The 20,115-nt window shown below is 39.5% G+C and overlaps 1 protein-coding gene across 2 annotated transcripts in view; it reads left to right on the forward strand.

The window, feature by feature from the left end:
• Window positions 1–465: 465 nt before the first annotated feature.
• Window positions 466–20,115, forward strand: part of LOC130562389 (F-BAR and double SH3 domains protein 2) — a 64,009-nt gene continuing 44,359 nt past the window's right edge. The window contains exons 1-3 of one of the 2 annotated variants that reach the window (XM_057347315.1): window positions 466–721; window positions 3,184–3,281; window positions 15,698–15,743. In XM_057347315.1, coding sequence (XP_057203298.1) covers window positions 701–721; window positions 3,184–3,281; window positions 15,698–15,743 — 165 coding nt within the window. In that variant the 5' untranslated portion in view covers window positions 466–700. The remainder of the gene's footprint in view (window positions 722–3,183; window positions 3,282–15,697; window positions 15,744–20,115) is intronic. The other variant, XM_057347316.1, reaches the window with a different exon arrangement.

Below are 20,115 nucleotides of genomic sequence, written 5' to 3' on the forward strand. Positions count from 1 at the left end.
ATTTTACAACTTTTTTACGACATTTTTGCAGTAGATCCGGAGAAAGGGTGTAGGAAAATAAACCATATAAAACCTAAAAGTACACAGTAGTCGTTAATTCTGCAACTCTGTAAAAAAACCCACAAAGTTGTTCTTCTCCGACCATTTCGAATAAAGAATGCAGTATTGCGCAATTTACGAACCCTACCGTGGCCAGGCGTTCTGAGTATTCATTACGTCGTTTTAACATCCCAGCTGATCTTTCGGTTTGTGTCCAATCACACAACATCATTAATATTCACGACCTCCAGATGACTGGCGCCCACGAATCAACGTTAGCTTTTCATCCTTGAACGTCCCGTTATAATTAATATTCATAAAGCGATCCTTCGCCATAGTAGGACTCGCAAATTCGCGGATTAGAGCGGAGTTCGTGTGACCGATCCGGGGCGCTGTTGTTCTGGATTTACGGTTCGAGGCTGCTTGCTTTTGGAGGCATATTCTCCCTTTCAATACTTTCTCCCTCGATCCGCAGTGTTAGCTCAGCGTCTGTCCGAGCGGACCCGCTTTATCATGGCCGTCTGAATCTGGATCCGATCACACTCTCGAGTCTCATCTCCTTTCCCCCCATTTTCCTGACGTCGAGAATTAACTGTCGGTGTCGATCGTTTTGCGAATCGTTTCTTGTGGACTATCACTTTATTTGTGCCAATGTTCAAACATGCAGCCTCCGCCGAGAAAGGTAAGAGATCCGCTTTACATGAAGCCGTTTTTGTAAACGTGGAAAAAAAACGCGTGATTGTTTGTTTGCAACATTGTTGCATCTGCCCGCAAGTTGCAACTTTGTATCCGGCTGCTGTTTCTTTAGAAACAATGTATCAGTGTTTTTTTACAATTGCATCATTGCGTTTTATTGTTACTATTAAGCGACGGATCCTTCCGAAATTCAGCTCACAAAAGTGTTTACGCACTGACCTGACCTCAGCTAACGGTGAAAGCCACGAGTCCTTGTTTTCTGTGATTTGTTTTATTGTAGTAATAATAAAACAAACCGTAAACCATGGGTTTTAAAAAACGTTAGACGGATCATTGATCAGCATTTGTTAAAGGACACATCACGCACAGCGTGTCTAAATGTTTGCGTTTCTGCTATTGTGGTTGTAAATGTGAATCTAGGATCACGTAACGTGCACAAATGTGTGTATTACTGTAAACATTCAGGATGACAGCAGGGGTGTTGGGTTTCAATCTCACGTCCCACGGGCTGTATGGAGGAATGTGAAATTACCACGCAAAAAATCATCCTTCTATTCACGTGAGCGCACAAATGTGTTTTGTGTAAAGCCTCAATGCGTTGGATTATACAGAAGTGTGTGTGTACAGTGTATAAAGGTGACGTCTGATTTTTGCCATGGCTTTGTCTTGAGAAGAGATGAGAGCTGATAGCATGTAGCATTGGTTCATCTCTCAGTTCACACCGCATTTTCACAATACATTTTTTTTTTGAAGATGCAAATATTAAACAGATGCATTTGATCGTTGTCTAATCTCATTTAAACCCACACCAAATGATGAGTTTGATATGCACGAAGGTTTTGTGTAAATCATAGCTTAAGTTTGTGTCTTTGTGCACAGTGACAGTGAATATGTCATCTAATGTCCTTTGTTGACCAAAAACCAGATATATGTGCAGAGCTGCAGACAGTGTGGACCTGTTCAGATCTGTTCAGTGTTGTCTTGGTGTGTTATGGCACTATTGTTTTCCTATGACGTAAATGCAGAATAATATTCACCTGTACATGTCAAGTGTTGATGAGAGCCGTGCAGTCAGCTGTCATACTGTGTGTTACGCCGCTAACATTGTGTCCTGCAGCTGGTAGGGATGCATGCTGGGATGTTTTTTTTCCCAGTTCTCCTTGGCTTTAACCTTAAGGGACAGAACCAATTATCTCCTCAACTGCCAAGTGGAGAACTTTGGTTGTAATTAACAGTTTCTCCCCTGATATTAGTCAACCTGCCCGGGCCCATTGGTCCAGGTCCATCGGGTTTTCTTGGTCTTGGTGGCATTGCACCTTAAACTGTCTGTCTTCTATCTGAACACAACTTGGTCAGACCTAAGGCCATAACTTTGGGTTGTGAATGCGATGCAGATCATATTGCTTGTTGACACTTTTTATAAATGGTTACATTTGGTCCCCACAGTTTTGCCACAGATTTTTTATTATAATGGTCCTGCTAATCATATTTGTAATACTGTGAAACATATTCTGTTGGAATGTCCTGGTTTAAATGATCCTAGACAACTATTTTATTCATAGAGTAGAGTTCATTAATGGACAATTTTGAAAAGACTTCTCCTGGCATGATCTTGGGTTTTTATCGAGTATTAATTTGAAATAACTTTTATGAATGCTATTTATTTTTCACTGTATATAATTGTAATATTTACATTGTTGTAAGCTATTGTATAAAATTACCTTTGCTTGTAAAATTTGATTGTATCTTGAATGAGTTTAATGTTGATATGGCGTTAAAAACAAAAACGAACAAACAAAAAATAATAAATCGTATTTGTACGCTTTTTATCATTTCAATGTCGATTCAGATTTTACCTGCCACTTTTACCTCAAGGATACTTCAGGGATAGTCCACCCAAAAATACAAATTCTGTTGTCATTTGTTCAAACATCTATATTTTGAGAAACGTCTCAGTGGTTTGGTGTCCATACAATAGAAGTCAATGTTTGGTTACCAACATTCTTCAAAATATCTTCTTTTGTGTTCTGCAGAAGAACGAAAGTCATGACACGAGGGTGTGTAAACAAGAAAAGAAGTTTCACTCTTTTGACTATTTCTTTAAAAGCCAACATTTGGTTTCTTTACCCTCCCGTTCATTGGCCAGGCATTCGTGTTTGTGAACTTGCACGAAGGGTTTTTCTTGACATCAGCGAGATCCAGTTGAGAGCGGAGTGGCATTATGGGATAGCTCATCAAAACAATTCCTGTCACCGTGAAATAGATGTTAGAGATTGTTAGCAGGAATTTTCTCCTGTTGTTTAGAAAGATTTTTGCCGCTCTGGCACTTCCAGCCGAGTCGAGCTGAGGTCTCTCTGGAAACAGAATAATGAGCTCATGTGGGACTGTGTGTGTGTGTTACATGTGCTGTCCTCTTCCTCATCTCTAATGATGTCGTCTGCCCTTCAGGTAAAAGTGACACAGGAACTGAGGAACACACATATCGATCAGATCAGCCGTCTCCACCTCAAACATCAGACGGAATGTGATTTCTTAGAAGATATGAGGTAAGCAAAGCTGAAAATCAACAGCCTGTTGTGTCTCACCAGTAACTTTGTTCTGTGTTTAAAAACCATTTCAGCTGATGTAAGTAGTGATAAACACATAAACACTTTCTATTTCTAGTTTTTAATTCAAGGAAATACTCAGAAAACACTTTTGCACAACATCAACACTGTCAGCGTAAAAGCCCTATGTGACTATTATTGTTGTGAGAGGCCGCGGAGAAAGAAAGAGATTTTCCCTGTGTTTGAAGACCTCTCGGATCACAGGACTGGGATGTGACCGAGGCATTTCCTTTGGACTTCCTCCTCGCAGGCCTGCCATTCCCGCAGCTGGAAGTCATAACTGCGTTGCTCTTCTCTTTTTTCCTGTTTTTCCCTCTCCGTGTGTCCTTCTCTCGCCGTCTGTCTTCTTTTAAAAGGGATTTGAGGCCTGTTACGGAACAGGGGGAGGAGGGAGTCATAAAAATCGCTGCGTTTGGACACGGCGCTTACTCGTGCGTATGTGTCTGTACATGCTTGCGAGTGTTTCAGAAGATATTTGGTGGTGGCACACCCTCACTGAAAACTCCAGACCAAAATTGCAGTGCAATCATAATTTTGTGCGGAGGCTATTTTAGTGTGTCTGTGTGAAAAGATGTTTTTGCATCTGGAGAGGGTGGGCATTATGTGTTTGCAAATGACATCTTTTTTAAGTATTTTCTAAGTATTTTGATAGTAAATCCATTTAGTTTGTCGATCATTTAAATATTTGTGTCTAAATGTCTGCTGCCCTGACGTATCGCATTATGGCAAAAGCGACTTGAGCTGTGATTATATTTACAATATGGCACAACCTCTCATATCTTCTAGCTCAATTCAAACATCCGCCTCTTAGTTTTGGGGATCAGTTTGTCGTACGGGCCATTAAGAGAAAGAAGAAATGTTCCTGTGAGTGAGATTGATGTTCTGGATGTGTTTGTAGCTTTGCATCTTGACACGGTAAAGCTAGCAGAAGACTTTAATAGCTTTCCGCCTCGCGGCCAGAGACCTTCGGCTGGTATTTCTGCTGTCTGCGACTCGAGGGAGAGCAGCACAAAAAACAGTACGAGATGAAAGTCGGCCGTTCCGTGAGTCAGCGGATCCATGTGGAATCCTGCCGAATGTGCAGTTCCTTCACTGCCATGATGCCTCGTTCTCCGTCAACAGTGTTAGTCCGGGTACACGCTGCTTTTAAAGATGAAGCCTGGCATTTTTTTATGTTAAGTGATTTGGTTGATTTTCCTTGAGAAGTTGTGTTTAAATGTTGTGACGGTTCAACCTGTGGTTAGAGTTGTGGTTAGACGCAAGGTCGATGGCGTTTTTATGAGGAAAACATTTTTAAAGCAATTCTTATTTTTGCAGTTTGTCGCAAGCGTCACTTTACCTCAGTTTGTTTTGATTACAAAAACGTATTTTATGAATTGTTTTTTTTTAATGATTTTTGGCTACTATATAGATAGGACGGTGCAAAGAGAAACAGCAAATTATGGGATGAGAGCGACACGAACATGTGCCGGAAAAGGACCACGAGCCGGGATGACACTACAACATGTCGACGCACAGTCCACTGGTCCCATAGATATGTATACATAGATGCCACATTCAACCAATGTCTGTCCTAATTTGGCGCTTTAATAAATACAAAAGGCAAACAAATAATGCTAATATACACTCACGTCGTGCTGTTAAACTGCTAAATGACTAAATGTAAATGTTAAACTGATCATTGAAACGAGTGGAGGCTTTGACCCGGAAACAGTATTCCTTACAAACGGACAGCGGCCTGTATGTAAATGTATCTATGGGTGTACTGGCAAAAGAAAAGCTAACCACATACACTTTACATGTATTTATAGAAGCTTTTATTAAAAGCATCCTGCCAAATATAACGTACAGTGCAAGTGTATCTCATTGCTATGTATGGTAGTCTTGAGGTGTCTTGTCTACACAGGGAACAAGTTTTCTGTCAATCTGAAACCAAGTGACTGTGGTCTTTCGATCTTTCTCAGTGTGGAATATGCGAGTCTCGCTTTGATTCACTCTCTCAGACATGCTCAAGGTGGTCTTGTGGGATAAATCTGTGTCTCAAAGAGCTTCATTGATTGAGCTTCTCTACCCGCTGACCCGCTAATGCTCTGACGGGAATCTCTCAGACGGGGGGCGGGTACCGTGTGTCCACATGTGTAATGTTAACTGTAACTTCCCCTGCGTCAGTACAGTCCGTACAGTGTTAAATATATCTGCTGAGATTAGGGTGTATTTTGGGCCGCACTGGTGACTTTTGCAGTCTGGGAGCAAAGCCAGACGGTACGGACAAATGAAATGTTGTTGTTTGTCTGTTCTCCTTCTCATACTTTCTGTCTTAGTCACTGGTTTAGGATCAGTCCAAGAGTACGCAAACTCAGAAGCACGTCTGCTATAGCACACTTGCGTTACATTGAGTACTCTTAGAAGCGCTCGCCTTCATATATTTGCTTGGAGTATGTTTTATATTTGTTGCAGCTGTATTTTTTGTGTATATGACATGATGACTTGAGGTGTCATTCTTATATAACAGAAAGGAGCTTAGAGCAGCATTGGCGGGAATCAGATGGGCTCTGGTCCGGCCAACAGGAAGATATGAGAGGGAGCCGTTTGCAAGGGATTGTGGGAAATAGTTTACGACTCATGTGACGTTAAAGAGAGTTCTACCAAAAAAACGAAATCTCTCATCGTTTATTGACCCTTATTTCTGCAAAACATGTATTGTATGGCTCTTTTTTGTTCTGTGGATCACAAAACACGATATTTGGAGAAATGTCTCAGTGGTTTTGTGTTCATGCAATGGAATTAAATGGGGTTCAGTGTTGTTTGATTATGAGCGTTCTTCAAAATATCTTCTTTTGTGTTCTGCAGAAGAATCTGGAACGAGAGTTAAAATACGGTTAAAAATGAATAGAGAAGATGAGACACCAAAGTACTCGAGAAGAAAGTATTGCTTTGAGCCCTTTTGTGGCGTGAACAACACGATCGCTTCCATAGAGACTCTCTGCCCAGGATCGATGGCTTTTGCTTTCTATCTTTCTGGATTTTGATGCTCTCTGTTTTATCGTGAACCTGCACAGCTGATGACAAAACCACCGTTTCGAAATATGTGGAGACTTTGCTATGGCATTTATACCTCTGTACTATGAAAATCCAAAGTCGAACATGTTCCAAAGGCCAATTTAATCTATTTTATTAGTTTTGTCTTTGGTTTTAACAGAACTGTTACATCATATGAAGCTGTTTATGCAAATGAAATGACAAGTACCTGTAATTTGAAAAGTTTGTCATTTGTTTTTTATTTCATTATCATATCATGAAATTACTTTAGTCGAATCATTTCTCTTCAAGCTGATGTATCTTTTGATTGTGTGCTAGTTTGAGTTGAGTCTTATGTCAGATATAACCGAGCTACACACACACACACACACAGAAATCATGCTCTCAATCATTCATTAATGAATGAGCTTTTCAAAAAACACACGCACACACAACTCACAAACGCTTTAATGAAATTGAGTCGGACTGCCTCTCCACCATCTCAAGGCTAATTTGATCAGAGAGGTATTTCATGAAAAGCCTTTTCATCCCTTCTGCAGTTTTCTCAAGCACAAAACACATCTGCTCACTGGTTTCAGACCAGCGGGACTTTGTTTTGTGCCACACGTGGACCATAAAAGATATTTGCCGGGAGTTTTTGCTGCTGGTCTGGGCAGGCAGAAGATTTAAGCATTAAGCTGAAGAAAACAAGTGGTGCCGAGTGCTTTTTTAACACGTCACCGTGCGGTCGCTAAGACGTTCTGAGTGGTTGTTAGGAGGTTGTTTACAGGCCCCAGTGGAAAGACTTCCGTCCATAGGTCTTTATAATCATTTTCTCTTTGGATATACCTCACGTTTTCACTTGTATACATTCAGCTTCGCATGAGGAACAGTATCAAATCTTTTGTCCCTGGTGATCTTTTCCCTTATTTACATTTTGGAAGGAGAAATTGTAGTCTCTTCCTTACACAAAGTTATTGTATGGCTTTAGAAGAATTTAAATATAACACACAAGTCAGGTAGACCACATATATAAGTCTCGAAACTATGAAGGAGATTCGTTCAAATCCCTAAACCCGAGTATAAGAGCTTATAACACTGATGTATGCCTTTGCGAACAGCATTAACCGCACCATGAATCTGGATTATAGCTCTTCTCTGTTTGTCCTGACGTCTTTAAGAGCAGAAGAACAATACAGCAGAGAGGTTCAGACATGCCTTCTATCCTAGTGATGATCTGACGGGCGTGTGAGCGTTCAGTGTGGAGAAAAGCACATGACGGTGGTTTTGGAAAGAAAACTGCATTCCTGGAGATATCTGTGCTGAGAGGACTGCGGGGTTACGGCACGTGTGAGGAACAAAACCGATTCAAGAGAATCGTGCAAGAGAGCCAAATACTTAGACTGGATGTCATAAAAAATTACCAGCTTACATTTCACCCCAAAAGACCACAATAGTATTTTTTTTACTTAAGTTTTACTTTTGTTGTGTTTTTTTGTAAATCTCATTATGCTCAATTATGAATAAAAAGATATTCCTCTGTGTTTTAATAAACATTTATTATGACATTTATTTTGCATTATGATAATGTGCTGGTATTATTAATGAAAGATTAATATTATTATTTATCAAAACAGCTCGAGTTTAGTGATTTAGTACTTTACTCTTTACTCTAAGGTGTCATTCATTAGGATTAGTTAATGTGTTCGCTAAAATGAACTAACAATAAACAAGATGTTTTTACAGTGCGCATCATAATTTTTATGTTATTTAAAGGGATGTTTCACCCAAAAATGAAAATTCTGTCATCCTTTACTCGCACTCATATTGTTCCAAACCTGTATAAATGTCTTTGTTCTGCTGAACACAAAGGAAGATATTTGAAAGAATGTCAGTAACCAAACAGATCTCATCCCTCATTGACTCCCATAGTATTTATTTTCCCTTCTATGGCAGTAAATGGGGGATGAGATCTGTTTGGTTACTGACATTCTTCCAAATATCTTCCTTTGAGTTCAGCAGAGCAAAGAAATGTATACAGATTTGGGACAACTTTAGGGTGTGTAAATGATGACAAAATTTTCATTTATGGGGTGAACTGTCCCTTTAATACAGATGCAGTTGTTCAGTGATGGAAGTTCTTTTGCATTAACTAGTTATTAGATGCAATGTTTGATTCTTACTGATAAGTCAATATGTATTAGTAAATGTTGAAATTAACGTGTACTTGGATAAATGCTGTAAAAGTTTTTTGGGGTGAAATTTTTGAACCAAGCTTTTGAAAGGTGTTGACAGAGATTCAGTCACATGGAAAAGCACATCACACACACGCACACGCACACACACACACACACACACACACACACACACACACTTGGTCGTCTGTGTGGGGGATTACATTGGTCTCGCACCCATACAATCAGTAATTGGAAAAGTTGGAAGTGAAACACAAGGCCATGACCTCTGCGACCTCCTCTTCTCCTCTCAGCGATAGCTCAGAGACGCCTCTGACATTTTTAATTAGATGAAAATCACTCCTCCTAATGCCTATTGATTCTCTTATCTCTCATCCCTCCTCTGCCCTGCGTCTGTCTGTCCTGTGCTTCCTCCTCTTATTAGTTCAGTGTGCTGAGACGAGCATCACTCAGGGTTTTCCGGCATAGAAAAATTGCCTCAGTCAAATTTTGTGCCGCCTCAGTCTCTGGCCAAAATTATGTCGGGTGTCTTAAATAAAAAAAACAGCGTGCGTGCATTCAAAAGACTGTGATTGTAACTGCAGTTGCGGCATTACGCCACAATGGAGGCGCTGTTTTGTTATCAGCACCAGTGAGGCCGGCGCTGAAGAGCTACAAGATCTGTATTAGCTGTATTTCACGGGTGTTCCGGTGAATATTGTTTCTTTGATCACTGTGATTGTTTTTCATGATTTGAACAAACTTTTAAAGTAGGAAACTGTGGAATGTATCTCATCCCTCAATGTTTGTCATACAGCTATAAACATAGATGAGACGGCAAAAAATCCCTAACATTTACATTAAAGGAGGGACCTGAGCCAGACTGTCCTACAGACATGGGCCAGGGTCTTTTCATTTGAGCCAATTTGCAAAAAAGCACCTTAGTTAACCACCAGTGGTGTAAAGTAACGAATTACAAATACTCAAGTTACTGTAATTGAGTTTTTTTCAGGAAATGTACTTTTTTAAGTATTGTTTAAAAACAGTGTACTTTTACTTGAGTATTTTTTAGTGCTGTATCGGTACTTTTACTGCGCTATTTTTCCTCACATTGTCGTCGCTATTTTATGTTTCATTTTCATGTGATTGGCTAAGGAGAATAATCAGTCCCGTCACGTGACCCCGTCCATTCAAATCGCGCATAGAAAACTTGCGTCACACAGATTTCAAGACATCTGCCAACAATTTAGTTTAATCGTGGAGGACGAACGTGTGCGGCAGGCAGGGCGAGTATCAAACGGCGGTTTTGCGCGCTTGAAAGTCACTGCGTTAAAGGGACACCGTACGAGGGCTCGTCTGAGATATGGAGAAATATTGAGTTCCTGTATCACTCCGTTCGCCAAGTTTCATCCAAACGGCTATATCATGAGGTAAAATTGTCCATCTCTCTCCAAAGTCTCTACATCAAGTGCTCTGCCCTTATAAGTGAGTAGGGAACATATGCGAATTATTACAAATAATTAGTTACAAATGTTTTGCATTTTTTGCATGCAGTATTTTGGGCTCTTATTGATTAATTTCTGCATTGTGGGGCCTAGTACACATGATTGAATAGTGTTGGAAGTGCATAAATGGTTTTAACTGGAAAACTGAGCTCATGGTAGACAGACAGACAGACAGACAGACAGACAGAGCAACACATTGAATGGTTATTTTGTCTGAGTTGTATCCAGTTATATGCTTTATCAGAAAGGTAAAGACGTGTTTTGTTAAAAGTAACTATTTTCTATATAAATCTCCAAATTTGATTATTAATAATTATTCTTAATTCATTAAATAACACCGCCTAAAAAGTAATGAGTAACTAGTTTTTACTTTTTCTCAATTAATTTTTTAACACCAGTACTTTTACTTGTAATTGAGTACAATTTTACCAATGTAACAGTACTTGTACTTAAGTACACATTTCCAGTACTCTTTCCACCACTGGTAACCACTCAGAATACCCTGGCAACGTTACAGAAAGTTTTGTATAGACACTGATATATGTGACCCTGGATCACAAAACCAGTCTTAAGTAGCACGGGAACATTTTTAGTAAAAGACAAAAATACATTGTGTGGGTCAAAATTATCGATTTTTCTTTTATGCCAAAAATCATTAGGATATTAAGTAAAGATCATGTTCCATGAAGATATTTTGTAAATTTCCTACCGTAAATATATCAAAACTTTATTTTTGTGAGTGGCTGGTCTGCCACAGTGCCCCTGATTAACAACTTCAAAGGCAAATTTCTCAATATTTTGATTTTTTTGCGCTCTCAGATTCCTGAGTTTTAAACGGTTGTATCTCAGCCAGATATTGTCTCATCTCATATATCTATAGAAAGTTTATTTATTCAGCTTTCAGATTACGTAAAAATCTCAATTTCGAAAAATTGACCCATAAGACTGGTTTTGCCTGCAGAAAATGTACAGATTTACTTCTTGCTATTTTATCTTGTCTTACCTGGAAACCACTTCACTCAAGGTTTACTGACCTCTGGACTCATTTTGATCTTTTTACGACTTTACACACGCACAAAAAAGCGCCACTGCTCATCTGTGGGAATATACATGTTTTTACAGTTTATGACTTATTTATTAGGAAGTCATTTCAAGGGACAATTTCTCAAGCTGTCTGTTTTTTGGACACTTAAATCATAAAAATATCGGAATGTCATTTCATTGGAAAACAAAATATTTAGGATCAACAATGCAAGTACAACTTCAAAACAGAACATTTTCTGAAACCGTCATGATTGTTTACACATGCTGCTTGCTTTGTTACTCTGTTAATACAGTTTTAAGTTACTTGAGTGTCCAAATCAGTTATTAAAGTTTTGATTTAAGGTTTATTTAGTTTTAGTAATATTGAAAATTAGCTTTTATTTTTATATATTTAGTTTTTATGTTAATTTCAGTTAAAGTTTTAGCAATTTTGTCATTTGATAATTTTTTGTTGTTGTTTATAAAAAAAAGATTAATTAATTTCTATTTTAGTTTTATTTGAGTTTTTGTTGATTATTATAATTTTAGTGCTTTAAACTTATTTTTGAGGCAACATTTCAGTTTTTCCCTTAGCCAAGTTTTTCCAATATTTTTAGGTCAATATTTTATTTTGATTTTAAAGAAACCGAAACGTTATCAATGTTTTAATTTGAGGTAACTAAAATAGCCTTGGTCTAAATACATTCATGTGTGTATCATATAAAGCGTTTATGACCTTTAACAGTTTAGTTCATGGCCTTCTGGGACAAACATTTGATCATTCGGCTTTCTCTGGAAACTTTTGCTTGCAGAATAAATGACTTTGGCCTCGTCTCTGTTTGTGTGTGTTTGTATGAGATTCCTGGATTTACAGCTTGACTCTTGACGTTCAGATTCCACAGGTCTGCTCTGTGTGTGTCCAGCACTAAACACTCTCTTCTGGGCTCTTCTGGCAGGTTTTCGGTGGTCAAAGGGTTACTTGCTATGAAGTGGCCGGAGTGTTTGTAATGTTGATTGAGTGTTGTTCATTGGCCCAGGTCACGAACGCTCATCATATGTAGATATAGCTCAGGTCGCTCCTTCTGTGTAATTCTTCACACTTTATCCGTTAAAATTAATCTTTTTAAGTTAAGTGTTATTAATCAAATTAAGTCTTATTGATTATAAAATAACAAGAAATTTACTTTTTGTGAAGGTTCAGGAATAGTCTTTTCGTACTATCCTGTAAATCTTTTTACAAGCGTATAAGCAGCCGCCTACCTTTTCTTTTATGACAACTCTTTCGGCATTCCTGCTCCACCCGACTCCTTCCAAGATCACATTTACTCCATTTATCAAATTCCGTAGTCCGGGTGGCTGACTCGGAGCTCAAGTCGAATCTCGGGACCGAGCTTCTCCTCGTAAGACAGCAAGCCGAGTTTGTTTACTTTGATTTTTTACTATGATTTTATCTAAATGGGCATGTGAACTTATAAAGGTGACATATGGCATGATCTCATAGTGTTGGAGTTTCATTCCGACAGGGTTACAGTCATATTTTTCCCAGCTCCAGACAGACACCCGACCTGCTTGTCCTTAAGCAAGAGTCGTCATTAGACAGCGTTTATTCCTCAGAAGCCGCTCTGTAATAGTTGTGTGGATGTCTGTAATTATTGACTCGTATCTAAACTCACTTCCTGACAATGTTTCCTCTTCATTTGTTTTCTTGTGCGATCTTGTCTACGTTCAGAATGACTATACTACCCTTTGTTTTTCAAAAAATGTGTACCGTGTGAGATATGAAGATGCCATTGCACCGACAACTATAATTTTGAATGTTCTTGATTCTTGGTTGATCTGGCAACAAGACATTTTTGCACAAAATACATTACACCATTTCATCATTTACTCATCCTCAGGTCATTCCAAGCCTGTATGACTTTCTTTCTTCTGCAGAGCACAAAATAAGATATTTTGAAGAATGTTTGTAACCAAACAACATTGAGCTCCACTGACTTCCATTGTATGAACATATGAGACATTTCACATTCGTCTTCCACAGAAAAAAAGAGTCATATACAGATTTCGAACCATATGAGGGAGTATAAATACTGACAGAATTTGTATTTTCGGGTGAACTATCCCTTTAATATATCGCTTAAGACTATAGAAGCTAGTAAATAGAATAAGCTAAATATTGAATAGTCAACTGAATACATTTCTGTAGTTTTTCATTTCAGAGTTCACATGTAGGTTGGAATGGAGACACGTCAGCAGACATGACCTCAGGCCGGGTAACCTTTGACCCCTACCAGGGTGTTTCCTATGTGGGTCAGTGGTGGCAACAGTTTAACATCTGGAGTTCACATGCACCAGTGTCTGAACACAGAATCCGTTTGTCGGACGTCAACTTCCCGTCTAGTTCTTACCCCACACACACCAGAGCCGTTAACAGTTTACCATAATGCATCAACTAGGGCTGTCACGATAAAGAAATTTGGAATTGGCGATTAATTGTCTATTAAATAATTGCGATTATGGCGATTAATTGTCTGGAGGCTTTGACAATTATAACGATTAATTACAATTAATTTATTCAATGAATGAAATATAGAGACATTAAGAAAGGTGAAAATTCTGTAAATAACATGTTACATTTCCTATAGAGTGACCTTATCAGAAAAGAATGTCTTAACAGAAAAAACTGAGATATGAGGATGATGTCGTCTTGCTGTGAAGATGCAGCAAATCTGGAATCATTTTAATAAAACTCAAATCTGATACAACTCAAATGATGAAGATCACCCTTGTTTAATAAGGATTTACAATAATTGCGGTTATCTAAAATAATTGCGATGAGACGATTAGTTCATAATTGTGACGGGCCTAGCATCAACTACAGAAATCAGCAGAGAATTGTCACAAAACCCTCATCTTCTTTTTTTCATGTAAATTAAATGTATAATACACTTTGAATAGTACATACATTATGTGAAAGCCCAGTTTCAGTGGATTTTTGCGTCAGACAGAGGGACGTCTACAGCATTTTTGGTCAGCCGTGACCTCTGATGAAACTCTTTACCTGTGTTTAGTGCTCAATAGAGCTTCTGTAAGCGAAAAATGATGAGCAAGCGTGTGACATACCACACGAAACCTCTTTCCTCGTGAACTGTGGCTCTAGTATGTCAGCAGCCGGCTGTGTTTTGATAAGACGCTGGCTCTGGACCGCAAAGGGCTTGTGTGGTTCCTGCATATTTGGGAGTATTTCTGCGTGGAGAGGCTGCGGAAATTCCTGTCTTGCATAAGAGCGGTGTCATGGAGTCCACGCTTACATATGGTGGGAATTGATGGAGAACTCTGTAACGTTCCTTCTGCATTACATGACACTTTCAGGCACATGCAGAGCGAGATAAATTGAAAACAGAAGGTCCTGCGCTGGATTATGGGAAGCGGAGAGAGTTCCAGTCAGCAGAGAGAGAAAAACAAAACAGTAACTTTGCTGTCTTTGATCTGTTTGACTCAGACTCCATTTATTTGTAACACAATCCATAAACAGTGAAAGAGAGAGAGTGAGAGAGAGAGGGATTCCCAAACCGTCTGAACGCCTGCTGCCCTCTGGCTTGCAAACCAAACCAGTCACACCAGAGACGATGTTACAAACCCTCACCGCCATATGTAAAGATGCGTTTCTTCCCGGAGGGATGAAAACTTTCATCATGATGCCAGTGCACAAGTTTCACTGATATGATGGGTTTTTCCTTTAAAGAAACCGTGTCTTTAGATAATCTCTCCTTGTTTTTCTACTTTTGTACTCTTAAGCTTCTGTGAGTTAATTGTGACATTCCTTATTTGTATCTTGTCTGCTAACAGAATAAATGTGTGAACGCATTGAATCGGTGGTTCCCGAACTTTTTCGTTGTACGGCCCGTGTTGTGTAGAGTGCATCGCTTTGTGGCCCCCCCCAAATAAAGACTTTTTATCTTAAATTTAGAATTTTAAATAAACCAAAAACATTTTCAGAAATACAATGCTGGAACATCAATTATTTTGGTTGGTGGTCTTATTTTTCCGATGTTTGATTGTATAAAATCTAGGATAAATTTCTATATTTCATGAAACGCCAGAAATACTGTGGCCCCCCTGGATCTGTCTTGGGGCCCCCAGTTTGAGAATCATTGCATTAAATATCTTAAAGGGGCAGTTCATCCAAATATGAAATATGATCCAAACAGTTTCAACAAATGAAACTTCCTAAATCACAACTAATAAACTCTCCCTATTTTTCATAAAGATTTACTCAGTAACTTTTAATCAAAGTAACTGAGTGCAGCTGTGACACGTCAGAGGAGATCTGGCATTTATTTATCATTGGAGTTTGGGTTCCTCGCCGCAGGGCATTGTTGGCTGGCTTGCTCACCGGGAGACTGCATTTATTAGATATTATTAGATATAATTTACTAGAATGATCTTGCTTGTTCTATAAACACCATGCACTGTGCTGTGTTTTACATTTTCTGTGTTTTTCTGTTTTTCTCCCGTAAAGCTGCTTTGGAACAATGCACATTGTGAAAAGCACCATATAAATAAAATTGAATTGAATTGAAAATTATCCTTTTTTCCTTGTTCCTGATCTGTATATTCTTGTGTCTGTTTGCAGATCGTACAGTCAGAAAAAGGCCACACTGGAGAGAGATTACGCACAGGTGAGATTATGATGCGTGTTTGTGTGTGATAATGGTCATGATGATGATGATGTTGTTATTGTGTGTGTGTGTGTTTTACATCTTTTCACTGAAGTGTAAATTGCAGATTATGGCCCTGTTGAGATGGTTATTGATTTCTGTTTCAAGCATTCATTCCTCTTCAGGGAACCATCAAAACTGCAGAAAATCCATGCCGTTTTAGTTTATTGCTATAATAGGAACACTGGAAAACATTTTCTCTTTTTATTTCTGTGTTGATCATCTTAGCTTTGAGAAAATGTTTAATAACGGTGCCGTAGGGATGAGGGAGTGACTGCATCAATGAGCCAATGACTTTTAAGAAGGAAAACTTTTTAACAGATGATTGAATTCATGTAATTACTGTGAAGCCGGAGCAGCAAAGCAAACATTTGGCCAGAACGACAAATGGTTGAAACTTAAGTTGCCTTTGAGTGTTGGAATGTGTATGTTGGTGCCAAGTAAAGCTGAGCGCACGTCACTGCACAGTGCACACAATTACAGGCTTGCTTGCTTGCGTCATGTTATTGACATGCCTGTAGACATGTTTAACACATCTAGTCAACACAAAAGTTGCATTGGGTTGTTGGAGTTTTTTGTTGGGGGGGTGTCATGGATTTGTGCTTCCTAGCTGGTCAACCCATACAATATCAGTTCAGTTCCATTTAGTTGAAATGTTGATTTCACTTGTAATGTTAGACTATAGTGTGCTTTCTGGATTCTCATGGTCTTATAAGTAGTACATTAAGAATAAGCAGATTCTCATGGTCTTATTGATCTGTGCATTATTCTGAAATTTCAATGAATTCAGAGATATCAATGAAAATAGATTTAAACTTGATGTGTCAGGGTTGCCAGGGCATTGATGTGGGTTTTAGGATGAGTGTTTTTAGTATGTCACCCACGCGGTTGCCGTTGTTGTTGGGTCATTGGCTTGGTAGGAAGGAGAAAATGATATTCACATGCCTAGATATGACTCTGGTCCCTTTTTCGATGTGAATTTGTGTCTTGCCTGTTTTTGCAAGCGTTTGCATGTTCGTTGATGTCAAAGTTCACAATTTAAAGTTATTGATTCAAACAAACCTTTAATCCGAAATATAACCTGCTGCAACTAACGATTATTTTGATAATCGATTAGTTTGATGATTCTTTTTTTTCGATTAATCGGATAAAAATGTAATTACGTCTTTTGCTTATAATAAGTTAATCGGATATGGGAAAAGTATACACAACTGAACTCATTAGCCTTCTCCCAAAATGTTGTGAATGTCTCCATAATTAACACACCTGGTGAGTTGATTCAGGTGTGTCATATTAGAAGCAACTGACAATAGTCTCTCCCAAACGTGGGAGCGAGGGGAGGGTCGGCCAAGGAAATATTTTTTTTGTGCCATGAAAAGTGAGATATTTGTCATTCAAATGTAGTGAAGTACAGTAAAAAGTAAACAGAAAAAGTAATACTTAAGTACACTTTTTGAGTATTTGTACTTAAGTACAGTACTCAAGTAAATGTACTTCGTTACCCACCTCTGAACTAAATAAACCACCAAATCAAGGTATTTAGCCTATTATGTACTTTACAAAGTGCAAACGCCACAAATTGGGTTTTACTCATATAATCTTTAATTTTGTCATTTAAAACACCTCTCCCTTTTAAACTTTAAAACTGCGCAGCTTGAAGAGATGCAAAACACATCGGACTTTAAAACTGCGCACCTCGCGCTGCACGGAGAGACGCATGCACCGAGAGACACGTCTGACTTTAAAACTGCGCAACATGTGCTGCACGGAGAGACACACCAGACTTTAAAACTGCGCACCTCGCGCTGCACGGAGAGACGCATGCACCGAGAGACACGTCTGACTTTAAAACTGCGCAACATGTGCTGCACGGAGAGACACACCAGACTTTAAAACTGCGCACCTCGCGCTGCACGGAGAGACGCATGCACCGAGAGACACATTTCTGACTTTAAAACGGCGCAATATGTGCCGCACGGAGAGACACGTCGGACTTTAAAACTGCGTAGCCTACCTCACACTGCACGGAGAGACAAGTGTGACTTTAAAACTGCGCATCTCGCGCTGCACGGAGAGACAAGTGTGAGTTTAAAACTGCGCAGCTCATGCTGCACGGAGAGACACAACTAAAACGGTCATTTTAAAAGGGAAGACGCGCTTGATTTATAACTGCGCAGCTCGCAAGTGACGTCACAGACCAACTAATCGATAATGAAATTCGTTGACAACGAATTTCATTATCGATTATTATCGATTTTATCGATTAGTTGTTGCAGCCCTTGTAGATTGTGGTTCTTGTTTACCTGATCTTTCGGTTACCAGACCATATATTTGACCACTGCGCCCCAGGAAATTGAGAAGAACCCAGATGATAACGAAAGACACATGTTGGTGTGTTTGTGGGTTTATAATTTGGCTGTGATGATAAAACTTCGCACACTTGAATGTACAAATGCTCATCTGATAGTCAGCAGTCACGGTTGGTTCTCCCTCCACCTCACCAGCACTGCTGAAATGAGCTGGAAAGACATGAAGGGATGATGTCTGACCAATGGCATGCAAACACTGCAGCGAAAAAAGAGATTATATGGCACAGATTATAAACCCACTGGATTAAAAGCGAATATGGATTTCTTTGTGTGTGTGTGCGTGTGCGTGCGCGCGTGCGTGCGTGCGTGCGTGTGTGTGTGTGTGAGAGTCCCAGCGAATGACACGCATAATAAAGCTATAAACACAACCGCCACATGGTCTTAATAAAAACACACACCAAATGTATGACACATGGAAGCCCATCTGAGTATTTGGGCATTTGTGACAAACAGTTTGAAGGATTTAGGATGCAATTAAATTGAGATTTTTTTAGAAGTCTCTTTATTACGAAACCATTTTCCTTGGCCGTCGTACAAATATGCAAAGAACAGATCAGCTAGAGAGTATTAAAGTATGTAATTTCATATGGAACTTTGAACTTTGACCCCGAGCGTTTGTTTGACAAGATTAGAAACACTTGCTTAACACTCAGTGTATGATGTAACCCTTTATAACTGTATTTCATAACTGAGCGTCTCCTTATCACGAATGATTTTTGGCTGGTTAATGATTGTGCACACAGACTGTTATGGTGTTTTTGTCGATCATGTAACCGTGTATTGTATGCATCAATGGTGAATGTTTAGTGTGGATCTAAATACTGAATTTACTTCCCATAATCCATCAGGCCCATTAAAAAGAAATCCTTCTTAAAGCATAATACCAATGATATTCCCTCGTATCTAACATGAATAGCTACTTTTTGTTACTAGTTTGTTGTGCTGAACGCTTGCAGTCAACACCAGCAGATGCCAGGTGAAGGGGGCGGAGCTCAGCGATCTCTGCAAAACGGCTCCATCTCAGGTTGCCATGGTGACCATGTCAGTCACACTCGGTCAAAACATCTCATGACAGGTTCCATTATGCCCGTTTGTTTAGCTAGGATACCGCTCACCCTGGCGTGCAATAAAAACCTCGCTTTATCAATAAAAAAACAGCTGCGAGTAAACGTAGATGAGAGGCATCCCATCCGGTCCGTGAGGCGTTTCTCAAACGCGCTCCAGTCTTTTATTCTTTATCGGACTTGGCACGCCGACCTACTCGCGGCCTGCAGATGAGCTCGCCGCGCTGTGCAGCTGTCCACACAAATAAACATTGTTTTACAGCCCGGCCCGGGCGAACAGAGGAACTCTTGTTTTTAAAGCGGAGGGGGCAAGCGGGGGGCGTGGCTTTGAGTCGGTCTATCCTGTGTGCGCTCGGTGCTCGGATTGACTCGATGAGGCGTCCAGCATCACTGCTCAGTGACGGGAGACGGAGACATCCACGCGGCAGTGACTCTTTGCGTTTTAACCAAACATACCTGTTTGTTGTCTAAGACTCTGTGAAAGTTTATTTGTATAAATCCTGATTTGTGCGTGTAGAATTGCGTACACACATTTCAATGCCCATTTTGTACATATGCAATGTTTATACATCAGGCCCCCGGGTTCATACAGCAGCGTGCCAAATCCTCTGCTTCCATTGCTCGTCCTATTTGTCTGTAGCTGAAAACTAAAGGTTTTTTAATGATAAATTTGTTCTTGCAGATTTACTCTGGGTCGGAGCATTCAACCTTGTACCTTATTTGGGAGAAATAAATGGATATTCTCCCCACTAGAGCGTATCTGTGGATAGTGCACTACCTAATAGAAACTGTCTCTCTCGCTCTCTCTCTCTCTCTCTCTCTCTCTCTCTCTCTCTCTCTCTCTCTCTCTCTCTCTCTCTCTCTCTCTCTCTCTCTCTCTCTCTCTCTCTCTCTCTCTCC

This window comes from Triplophysa rosa, linkage group LG12, assembly GCF_024868665.1.
Source record: "Triplophysa rosa linkage group LG12, Trosa_1v2, whole genome shotgun sequence".
NCBI lineage: Eukaryota > Metazoa > Chordata > Actinopteri > Cypriniformes > Nemacheilidae > Triplophysa > Triplophysa rosa.